Raw genomic sequence first — 12,984 nt, 5'->3', positions numbered from 1 at the left:
TTGCTCTGAGGAATAAATGAGATCATGTATGTAAAACAAAAAGAATAGTGCCTGGCAAATAATAAGCGCTAAATCATTATTAGTATTATTATCCTAATCAACACTTTGAAACCCTCCTGTTATATGACCCTCACATTTCTCTTCCTCCTGGCCCCTCTTGTTAATGATGTTGTTATTGTCTTTATGAATCAGATTCAAAGTGTGAATCATCTTTTCTTCTCCTCCCCTGCCTCTCCTTAAGCAAAGCTGTTGACTGGCTTGTCTCTTTAATCAGCTGGCCTTGGTCATCTGCAGTAGGATGATGATCCTTCTGCCTCCACTCAAACTACCTCCAGTGCATGCATTTCACTATCAGAGTGAGTTTCCTACTGTGACTGTGATCTGCTTACTCGCCACTCACCCTTCTGCTCAAAACCTTCATTAGCGCCCACCACCTCTTCAATGAACCCCAGTTATTTAATATGATGATTAAGACTCCCCACCAATTAACCCCAACTGATTCCTCCAGTTCAGCTGCTTATATTTCCTAAAGAAATCACTCCAGACAAACCCGGAGACTATTTTTCAATCTGCTCTAAACTTTTCTACCCCAAACATGAACATTCATTCATGCTTTTCCTTCTGTCTGGACTATTTCACTATTCCACTTTCTCCCGGCAAAATTCTATGTATATGTCAGTCAGGCCTAAGATGGTTAGAAGAAATCTCTTTCCCCTTTTAAGTCCTATAGCCCTTTGCATCCCTAATGATATTTATCTTTTCTCTCCCCCCAACAGTTTTATTATTATTTGAATCTATATATTACTTCCCTATTGTAACATAAGATGTCTAGGATGAGAACTCCATCTTCCTGTAGCAACTACACAGAACAGACAGTAAGTGTTGAATGAATTCATTGATAGGTCAAACACTCTTCCAGAAACGGAAGCATAGTTCCTTTGATTAGATTTTAATTTATCAAGCAATATTTCCATCCACTTTTTAACATATCCCATTGTAGACCTACACTTAAGATAAAGCAGATGCCTCACCCAGGTTCAGGTAAAGAATGATAACCAGTAACTGATGAAAGAAATAAATCACTGAGTTTATACACTGATGTGCAAACAGAGATGACAAAGTAAGATTGTAAGATTCTATCCAAAACTTTTGAAAGCTTTTAAGCATTTTACATTATGCAGTTTCTCCTGGATTGTCTATTTCCTTTACTACACTTCGGCTGGCTTATAGACCTCTAATTTTCTTACATAATTTCTTCATCAGATTCCAAGTGTTTGGTAATACATGTGTTTGCCCTTGTGCTATCAAGAGCAAACACTGCTCCAAAAATGATGTGGCTTCAGTTGTTTCAATTTCAACATCAGTTTGAAGCAATCCAAGAGCCAAGAACATTTCTTGGTCACATTAGTTTGCTTTCATATATTGTTTTAAAATCAGACTGATTTATTTCCTAAAACAAAAGGACATATTAAGACAAATTCCTTCTTACAAGTTTGGTAACAAGGTGCTAATTCTTAGGCAAAGTTTCTTCCTCATATTTTTATCCATCTTTGTAAAATGCACTAAGGAGCAATGGCTTTCACAAGACAGTGACACAGGACTTATAAATGGTAATGACTAAAGCTGATAGGAGTTTTTCATAATCATGAAGCTGGTATTTTTAGGGTACATATAATTTTGATACTCTGGTACTGCTGCACAGGGTCCTGATTAAACTTGCTCTCTGGCAATCTGTGTTAGAACACCAGCAAATTCCAGAGCTCAAGAAAACATCATCCTCAACCAACAGCAATAAATGTCAAAAAAGGGGGGTGGGGAGGAGCTACAGAGGTGGTATATATGTAAGGCAACTATCATTTCTTAAGAATCTATGCTGTGCTCATTTTAATAGATGTGGAAAGGAAGAAGTTAATTAACTCGAACACTCAGCTAGTAAATGGCTCACATGAAGTCAGCATCTGAGAACGCCATATTTCCACTACATAATAGCTCTTACAGATAATAAAGTATTACAAATACCTATTGATATTACATATTATCAATAAGCTCCAAGAAATAAAGAATTCTTTTTTTTCTTTCGGTCTGAGGCTTATATTTAGATGAGTCAGTGTGTGTGTGTGTGTATTGTAATATCTTATAATGCTTGTTTGAACCAAAGACAACACACTGAATGAAAACAAACCTCTTCTGCTATACTGAGTCAGCACTCTGTGTGTGTGTGTGTGTGTGTGTGTGTGTGTGTTTAGTGGTAGCAGCCAGCTGTAGCTGCAATGTGGGAAGGAAGTGACTGGGCTGTTGAGGGAAAGAGGAAGACAGAAAAAGATGGAAAAATGAAGCTTTAAGTGGCATTCTTAAGTGTATTCCTCTTATTAAGAAATTAATATATGGAAATGACAGATGGGCTGTCAGTTGTTTTTATGTAAAAAAAACTACAGTGTTTAAGAATAATTATTAAATCCTTATAGAAGATTTACTTTAGAAATCAAAACTGACACTCAGAATAGGCTCAATTCTAAGTGGAACAGGAAAATTTCTACTTAGGTGGACTCTTTCCTTCAGTAACAATAGAAATCAACCTGCCTGCATTACTTAAGGCTAAAATAAAAAAGTTAAGAAAACCAACATAATTATTTTCTCATTTATTAGACTTATCTATAGAAGAAGATTGTTGAAAAAAATCCCATGGGGATAGAAATTATACAGTTGGTTTTCCAAAGAAACCTCTTTAGTTCTAATGGTGGATCTAACTTTTAATACTGTGTGCTGGCTTACGTCACTAAAATATATTTGACCAGCTTTGCTGGACCTCAGAGGGCTGGAGGGTTCATTTATTCAGGTGCTAAAATCCTACAGGGTGGCAGGGAGGGAGTAGCAAGGAGAACACTGCTTTAGCAATGAGGCAGGGTTTCCAGGCCTCCACACCTGGAGATACACTACTCAGGCTGCCCTTCTTCACCCTCCTGGCAGCTTTGATTTTACTAACTGGCTCCAACATTCCTAATATAGAAAATAAGATTTAGGACATTCCCCAGGAAGACTGAGTAATGATCTCAAATAGAAAGACGAGTGTTTCTATTTCATGGTACATGAATACACAGTTCTATAGAAATTCATAAAGAAGCTTTCTCTATTTTTTTTCTTTACAGAAGTGAATTTCTTGTAACAACTGAGGGACTGAAATTTCTCCATAAAAAGTGGCTAAAAATAAACTCTTTGAGACAACTTACATAATTGTTCCCCAACTTTCTGGGACAGAGAAAAATCCACATTTTTGCCAGATGGAATCTCAGTGAGTGACGACTGCCAATAAATAAGCGCTCAAGCACATTTTCCTGGAATGGGACTCCGTGGGCATGACTTTCTCCATATGTCCCTTGGGAGTCCAGATAATAGTGTTTCTGTTCTAAAATAAGTCATGTCCCACACAACAGGTGCTACCACACCTGAGATCAGCCGCCTTAAATTGTCCCAGTAAACTTTCACCCTGTTAAATGATATTTCCTGGCAGAGGAGAAACAGGTTTCAGCAGAGGTTCCTTAGAGAAATGTCAAAGTTGTTCAGTGTGATATGGTAACTGACGGTCTAATTCTGTAGCCATATATCATAAAATAAACCTCATACTTCCAAGACTTGAAACACTGAGCACAAGCACAGAATCTCTGAATGTCATCACACTGGCTGGTCATATTTATTTATTTACTTCAACACAAAGGATTGTGCTTTTCTTTGAAGCAACCAAATAAATAAATAAGTGAAAATATATTTAAAAACAAAGTAAGAGGAGGTAGTGATTATTTGTGTTACCAAGAATAGGTCACATTAAAAAAAAAAAAAAGGATCACAATCACGGTGCCTTAAAGTGTCAACATCCCTACTGCATGTTAAACGATCTGATTTTTTAAAAGTGCTTTTAAATTCAATGTTTCAGAGAACTGGGCCCATTGCATTCATTGTGTATGTGCTATATCTTCTCTATCTAGTGCTATTCATATATAGAACATTATTAGAATTCACAATGAAACCAAAAAACTTTTTTCCCCATTGAATTTTAGTGAGGAGATACATAAATTGAAAAAAAAATTCAATTAAATTAGGAAATAAAGTGGATGTATAATTACTAAATAAAGCTAATAAAACCAAGGATTCCCTCCATAGGCAATGCAATTGATTCACTATTCAAAGAGATATAGAAAATGCCTTGAAAACCAAATTATAATTCCACAGTGATTTTCTAGAATATTACTTCAGGAAGAGAACTCTAAAGCATAAATCAATCCAACTTTTAAAGTCTAGAAACAGCCTAGTAAGATACTTTAAAACGAATATGAGTACCTCTGGAAATAATATCATCCTAGATTTTAAATCACTCTATAAGAAACAGATAAATAGTATAGAATTTGGCCAAACCAAGTAATAATTGAATGTATTCTTTGTCATTAGTGTAAATGAGATAATATTATCTCTTTCTTTTCTGTCCATTAGTCCATGACTGTTGCCTGTTCTTTTTCATGTTCCCCGACCCCCCTCCATTTAAAGTTGTATTACTTAATCTCTGAATTATAGCGTTTTCTTCTTAATAGGTTTTGCTGAGTTTAGTCTTCTCTACCCTCAATCCAGATTGTACAGATTTGATATTCCTAAAACACTGTTCTAAAAATGTCAGAAAGCTCTGAAAGTTTTTCATAGCTTACAAAGTAAAATCCAAATTCTATACACACCACCCTATTCCTCTGTTTTCACACTCCTGACCTTTCTCTCCTTCACTGGAACTGGGGGTCCAGGCAAGCTGAACTGTCCTCGCCTGCTGTCATGTCTGCTTTCCTGCAGTTTCTATTTGAGGCATTTCTCCTAGCCAGGAATCCCCTCCTGGCCACATACCCACTGAACCAAACCTCAGCCTGCTGCCCCTTCTCATATGCTGCCCCATCTTATTCCTCCAATCAGGGGATTTTATCTTGAATGAGTGAAGCCATAATTGCCAAGTCCAAAAGAAGTTCTCACTCTACACAATTTCTCTAAAATATGACAATTACTACTTTCTCCTTGAAACATCTGTCATCCTTGATTTAAAAGACAACAAAAACATTTTTCTTATTACAAATTATATAGTATATGTTCACATACAAATTTACAAAATATAGACAAGAAAGTAAAAGTCAAATATAATCCATCACTTACCTAACTAGTGTTCCATGTGTTTGTATACATTCCACTTCTCCTCTTTATATATAATATATAACATATACAATTATATACAAAAATGGGACAATGTGAAGGTACTTAATGTTATTAAAAATGGCAGATATGGTAAATTTTATATATATTTTACCACAATAAAAAATATTGGATAATGTACTACATACTATTTTATAGCACATTTTATATAATAATCAGTAATATATTTCTAATCCTCAAAAATATTTTCTATGCTTGTCTTATCAGATTTTTATCCGTGGTAATGATATTTTTAATCATTTGGTTCAAGTAGTGACTACCAGATTTCTCCACTGTAAAAGGAGAAACATTATCTTTGAGATGATCATTGGAGAATGTGAAAGTTTAGATTCCAGATATATTGTGAGCATCTACTTTGAAGGCAGAGATAACAGGACTTTCTGATGGATTGGTTGAGAAAGGGTAGAGGAATCTCAGATTTTTGGCTTGAGTAACTGGGTGAATAGTGGCACAATTTATTGAGATGTGGAAAAACTTGGGTAGAAATGGGACTGCCTTTTTTTTATATGGAAGTGTGAACTGGGAGGCCTGTTTTATATAGACTGAGTGTGAGATATTTATTAAATATTTGAGTGGACTTATCAGGAAGCCAATAGGCAGGACTAGCCTCATGGGTACATGAAATATGCAGTCTCCTGGGGCCCCATACTGGGTTTAATGCTCTGGTGTTGCTGTCTTCAAATTTTTGATAATTTTTAACAAGGGGCTCTGCCTTTTCACTTTAGGTGGGGGGGGCACCCCAAAATTTAGTAGGTGGTAGCACCAGTTGGATATATCAATTGGGAGTATGATGGAGAGGCTGGAGGAAAACTAACCTTTGCAAGGTCTGGAAACAGTCTGCAAAAGAAGACAGATTTTGCAAATGAGACTGAAAAAGCGTATCCAAGAAGACTAGAGGGAAAAGAGGAGAGTGTGGTATTGCAGAAGCAATGTGAAGAAAGTTCTTTGTAAGGGAATAATGAGTTGGGTCAAATGTGGCTGAGCTAGAGTAAGGTGAGAAGAGTAGATTGATCTCTGGATTTGGCAGGATGAAGACTGCTGGTGTCCTTACTAGGAACACTTTCAGTGTTGTGTGGGTTGGAGAACAGGAGGAATGGATATTAAGAAAGCAAGTATGTATACTCCTTTATCAGAGATTTGCTCCAAAGGAGAAGAGAGATGCTGTTTCTGGGCAAGTGTTAAAAAAGTGTTGTGAGTTATTACAACATGTTTTTATCCAATGGAAAAAATCTAGAAGAAGGAAATTGATGTCAGAGAAGGGAGGTGATTATTTGAATATAGTCCTTACGTCAATGAAAGGGAATGGGATTCGGAGTACAAGCACAAGGGCTGATCCCAGAGAGGTGCAAGTTTAGTTCATCCACTGTAATAGGAGAGAAGGCAGAGTATAAGGGTATAGATATGAATACCTTTGTAGATTTGGGAGGTAGAAGGGTAACATCAGTCTTTTGTGATTGTTGTGTGAAATAAGATAAAACCTTTGGATTGTGCCATAATATTTTATAGATCTAAGCCATGTCCATTTCTCTATTGAACTGAGGTTCACGTTTTCAGAAAACAAAGGCATTGGTGAAAGAAGAGAAGAGCTAGGATGCTAACTTAATTTTATTTTTGTTTTTCTAAAATCTGGCTCAGATTTTTGATAAGGGGACCAAAAAGACAATTCCAGGGGAAAAGAATAGTCTTCTTAGCAAATGGTGCTGGGACAACTGGATATCCACATGCAAAAGAATGAAGTTGAACTGATGCCTCACACCACATATAAAAATTAACTCAAAATGTACCATATACTTAATTGTAAGAGCAGAACTATAAAACTCTGAGAAAAAAAACATAAACATAAATCTTTGTGACCTTGGATTAAGCAATGGTTTCTTAGATTAGACATCAAAATCATAAACTAGAGAAAAAATAGATTACTTGAACTTGATCAAAATTAAAAACTTCTGTGCTTCAGGGAACATTATCAAAAAAGTGGAAAGACAACCCTCAGAATATGAGAAAATATCTGAAAAATTGCATATTTGACAACAGACAGTATCCAGGATCTATAACTAACTCTCCCAACCAGTAAAAAGACAACCCGATTTTAAAAATGGGCTATTTGAATTGCCATTTCTCCAAAGAAGATATACAAATGGCAAATAAACATATGAAAAGGTGTTCCTCATTATTCCTTAGGGAAATGCAAACCAAAACCACAATATGACACCATCTTACACTCAGCGGAATGGTTGTAATAAAATAGACACTAACAAGTGGTAACAGAGATGTGGAGAAACTGGAAATACCATACACTGTCAGTTGGAATGCAAAATGAAGTAGCCACTTTGAGAAGTAGTTTATGGGTTCTTGAAAAAGTTAAACACAGGTTACTATATGAACCAGCAATGCCACCCAGCCATGTACATAAGAGAACTGAAAACATGTATTCATAGAAAGACTTGTACATAAATGTTCATACTAGCATTATTCATAATAGTCCCAAAGTCCAAGCAACCCAAATGTCCCTCAACTGATGAATAAATAAAATGTGGTGTCTGTATTCAACAGAATTTTTTTTAGCCTCGAAAAGTCATGAAATACTGACACGTAATATGGATGAACCTTCAAAGAATGTCCTAAGTGAAAGAAGGAGAGGCAAAGGACACATATTGTATGACTGCATTTATATGCAGTGGCCAAGAGTTGGAGCTTCATAGAGATGGAGCTTCATAGAGATGAGAGGCCACTGACCGTTCATGAAAAGGAACAAGGGCACTCCAGATAAAAGGAATGAAGTTAGGAAAGATGCAGAGGTGTGAAACTACTATGGCATCCTTGAAATAATGTGGTTGCAATGCAGCCTGAGCATAGGATAAAGAACTGTGGTAGAGTAAGTAAGGAAGTGGATTGAGCCAGATTTTTAAAGAACCTGAATTCCTCGGAATTTATTCAATGAGAAGTCCTCTTGGCTTTTATAGCACCTCTCTTATGCCACTTCTCAACCTCTTACATTATTTTTGTTAACTGTGGATGAATTAGCCTTACTTAATAGACTGGGAGACCCCTAAAGATTAGAGAGCATGCCTTAGTCCTCTCTGGCTTTGCAGGGCCCATTGCAAAATGTGCGATACAGAGAATGTGCCCACCAGGAGCTTGTTGACTTTGAATTACTAAAATAAATTTAGTTAAGGCCACAGCAGTCCACATATACTTTGGTGATTTACAGGCTACCAAAAATTATCTGCATGTATGAAAATAAATTTCCTTATTGTTAATACCATCTCTTTCATCAACCACTCATACTACAAACAAACTACATTTTGGTTAATTGAACATAATAAAAAATAAACAAAACAAAAAACCAAAAAATAAACCTTACCAAGAACACAGTTAACAAATTTGTATGTTTTATGTATTATATACTGTATTCTTATAATAAAATAAGCTAAAGAAAATGTTAAGAAAATCATAAGACAAGATTTAAAAAAAAAGAACTTTGAAAAAAACCTTTTTAAATTGAAGTTTGGATCTCAGTGAAATGTCAAAATTTGAACAGTCAGAGCAATTGTACTAGAGTGGCAGTTTTGGTGAATGGGTAGAGAATTATTTGTTCTTTAATAATCAAAATACTTAGAGAAATATCAGAAGCTTTCATTTTAAACCACAAGAATAAAAGGAGATTAAAGTTAAACAATGGAAAATATTTTTAATAGATATTCAGCTTATATGAAAAAGTTCATCTGAGAAAACCTTGGAATATTCATTGTGGGAGCTGGCGGTGGTTAAGAACGGATTAGAAAACTATCTGTAAAGATAGAGATGTTTTTCTAACCCACTCTGGGACCTTGGAGCCTTTTACAAACCTACTTTTCTATAAACCTTCATTAGTAAGGCCAAAGAGTGGGAATGCTCTGTCAGGGCAGTATGTGGGGAAGTTTACCACTGTGTTTTTCACAGGGCGGTTTCAAACTCCCCTTTCCCTACGTGTGAGCTACTCCCGTAAAGCCTACAAGGTCAGCAAAACAGTTACAATATTTGGTAATTTTTCAAACAGTATGGTTAGGAATATTGTAGCTAAGAATTCTAATTTCATTTGATGTTCACTAGTCAGTTCAAGATTCTGAACTTGGCCCCCTGTATAGAGTGTGAGACACTACAGGAAACACACGTGTTCAGGAAACAACTGGAGTGCCCTTTATGAAGTAAAAACATGTGATGGTTATGACTGCTTTTTGTGGCTGGCTGGACTTTAGAAATAAAGAAAGTCATTTAATTTCAGGACTTAATAGATCAGGATGCTTGAAGGACAATGAGTATGGTTAAAACTGTTGAATATGGACTCATTATTAGTATCATTTAAAGCCTGAATCTTATGACTTATACTACTGTTACATGAGACTAAAATATGAAGTGTTGTTTGGCACACATCACGAGGAACACACTTTCTGCCACAGGGGCAGAGAGTTGCAGAGACTGGTTATAAGCGTCATAAAACAATGGATTTCTCCTGTATAAATAAGCAATATGTTACTGATAACAGGGACAATATCAGGGTCAGAGTCCTGGTGGGGAGATGGCCCAGAGATTAAGCGGGGAAGATAAGAAAGCAGAGTTTTGACTTGTGTGGTATCTCTAAGGGTAGGCAGTACAAGGTTCCCTGGCGTGAGGTGAATACTTTCCAAAGACCCAAAGAGAGAAAACTCACACATAAAATTCGACTCTTTCAGAATCAGACCTCAACCTCTGAGAGGTGTAGGTCAGCTAGATGAAGAGAATGGAACTTAAACTCAAACTGAGCTCATATAATAATAATAACACAACAACAGGAGCTAAGGCAGCAGCAGCAAAGTAGGTGCCTGTTAGGTAAGTCCTGCTATGGATGCAAAACTACCCAGAAGACACACTCCCTCTCCACCAGGCAGTCATAATCAGGTTGAGGAAGAAAGTAAACAACACATGAAAGGGTAAATAAATTCAAGATATAGGACAGGCAGGAAGTAACTGTAAAATAATCTAGACATATATTAATCTCAGCCTGTCAATAAAACATGTAAACTTGGATAATTTGCCTAACTCAAAAAATATTTGTGAAATGAATAATCTTCTCAGAATCATGATTTCTTCATCCAAAGTTACTTTTCAGATACAAATAAATCTTTTTACAAAGCTACTTGACAAAACTGTGATATAGGCCAAAAAATGTCACATGCAAGATTATAATTTTTCCAGTATTGTTGAGGTATCATTGACAAACACTAAATTGTATATACTTAAGGTATAAAATATGATGATTTACATATACATTGTGAAATGATTACCACAATTAGGCAAATTAACACTTTCATCCCCTCACGTAGTTATGATTTTGTTTTTGTGATGGGAACAATAAAGACTAACTTTACCAGCAAACTTCAAGCATACAATATTATTAACTACATTCATCACATTATACATTATATCCGCAGAACTTATTCACCTTATAACTGAAGTCAGTAGCCTCTTGCCAGTGTCTGTCCATTTCTCCCTGCCTGTAGCTCCTGGCAACGACCATTCTACTCTCTACTTTTGAGCACAACTTTTTTAGATTCCAAATATAAGTGAGATCACACAGTATCTGTCTTTCTGTATCTGGCTTATTTCACTTAGCATAATGTCCTCTGCATTGTTAGAAGTGGAGGATTTCCCTCTTGCATGTGTGTGTATACATTACATTGTATACATACAAGAAATATCCATATACACATATGCTGTATGTATACACAATGGAATATTACTTCTACCACTTTTTTAATACCCTTATCCACTGACAGACACTTAGATGGTTCCATATCTTAGCTATTATAAATAATGCTTCATTAAACATGAGAGTGCAAATATCTCTTTGAGATACCGATTTCATTTCTTTGGCCATATACCCAGAAGTGGAATAGTTAGATTGCATAGTTCAATTTTTAAGTTTTTGAGGGACCGCCACACTATTTATTACCTGGAATGGCTGTCCAATTTACATTCTTACCAACCCAGTGTACAGAGGTTCCCTTTTCTCCACATCCTCACCAATACTTGTTATCTCGTCTTTTTAATAAGTCATTCTAACAGGTATGAGGTAGCTCATTGTGGTTTTATTTTGCATTTCACTGGTGACTAATGACATCATTTTCATATATCTGCTTGCCATTTCTATATCTTCTTTGAAAAAAGTCTGTTCGACCTCTTTGCCCAGTTTTTTTTTTAATACCCATCACTCATTGAAAGCCCTTCCCCCTACCAACCTCCACTCCAGTAATCATCAGTTTGTTCTCTATAGTTAGGAGTATATTTTCTGGTTTGCCTCTCATTTTTCCCTCCTATGTTCATCTGTCTTGTTTCTTAAATTCCACATATAATTGAAATCATATGGTATTTGTCTTTCTCTGACTTACTTTACCTAGCATAGTGTTCTCTAGCTCCACCCACATCATTTCAGATGGCAATATTTCATTCATGTTTATGGCTGAATAATATTCCATTATAGATAGATAGATATAGATATATGTATATATAACACATGTCCCACATTTTTTTTTATCCATTCATCAACGGACACTTGGATTTTTCCATAGTTTGGCTATTGTTGATAATGCTGCTATAAACATCGGGGTACATGTACCTCATCAAATCTATATTTTTGTATCCTTTAGGTAAATAACCTAGTAGTGCAATTGCTAGGTCTTAGGGTAGTTCTACTTTTAACTTTTTGAGAAACCTCCATACTGTTCTCCAGAGCAGCTGCACCATACTGTTCTCTAGAGCAGCTGCACCAGTTTGCATTCCCATCAACAGTGTAAGAGGGTTCACCTTGTTCCCCCGTCCTTGCCAATACCTGTTGTTTCCTGTGTTGTTAATTTTAGTCATTTTGACTGGTGTGAGGTGGTATTTCATTGTAGTCTTGATTTGTGTTTCCCTGGTGATGAGTAATGTTGAGCATCTTTTCATGTGTCTGTGGGCCATCTATATGTCTTCTTTGGAAAGATGTCTATTTATGTCTTCTGCCCACTTCTAAGTTGGATTTATTGGTTTTTGGGTATTGAGGTTCATAATTTTAAAAATCAGATATGGACACTCTTTATCAGCTATGTCATTTGCAGATATGTTCTCCCATTCCAAAGGTTGCCTTTTAGTTTTATTGATTGTTTCCTTTGCCATGCAGAAGGTTTTCAAACTGATGAAGTCCCAATAGTTTATTTTTGCTTTTGTTTCCGTTGCCAAGTTTCATTCTTTTGCATGTGGATATTCAGTTTTCCCAGCAATTTACTGAAGAGACTATCTTTTCCCCACTGCATAGCCTTGGTGTTCTTGTCAAACTGTATTTGTGTGAGCTTATTTCTGGGCCCTCTATTCTGTTCTATTAGTATATGTTTGTTTTTATGCCAATACCATACTGTTTGATTACTCATAGCTTTGTAATACAGTTTGAAATCAGGAAATATGATGGCTTCAGCCTTCAGCTTCATTCTTCATAAGATTGCTTTGGCTATTTGGGGTCTTTTGTGTTTCCACATCAATTTTAGGATTTTTTCTAGGAAAAATGCCTTTGGAATTTTGGTAGGGGTTATACTGAATCTGCAGATCTCTTTGGGTAGTATAGGCATTTTAACAACATTAATTCTTCCAATCCATGAACATAGGATTTGTCTTTTATCAATTTCTTTTATCAGTTAGTTTACAGTATACAGATTTTTCACCTCCTTAGTGAAGTTAATTACGAAATATTTTATTCTTTTT

The 12,984-nt window shown here is 35.9% G+C and overlaps 1 protein-coding gene across 3 annotated transcripts in view; it reads right to left on the bottom strand.

The window, feature by feature from the left end:
• The window catches only part of LOC111156558 (family with sequence similarity 13 member A), a 335,168-nt gene that overhangs the window by 103,955 nt on the left and 218,229 nt on the right, over positions 1 to 12,984 (bottom strand). Inside the window, exon 8 of one of the 3 annotated variants that reach the window (XM_022517539.1) lies at positions 5,179 to 5,220. The exons of the other annotated variants lie outside the window; for them this stretch is intronic. Within the exon in view, the coding sequence (XP_022373247.1) occupies positions 5,179 to 5,220 (42 nt within the window). The remainder of the gene's footprint in view (positions 1 to 5,178; positions 5,221 to 12,984) is intronic. 3 annotated transcript variants of the gene reach the window in all.

The sequence above is a fragment of the Enhydra lutris genome, unplaced genomic scaffold (assembly GCF_002288905.1).
Source record: "Enhydra lutris kenyoni isolate GAN:26980312 unplaced genomic scaffold, ASM228890v2 scaffoldscaffold3, whole genome shotgun sequence".
Taxonomy (NCBI): domain Eukaryota; kingdom Metazoa; phylum Chordata; class Mammalia; order Carnivora; family Mustelidae; genus Enhydra; species Enhydra lutris.
Note: the sequence above shows the minus strand (reverse complement) of the source record. Positions and strands in the feature narration are given on the sequence as shown.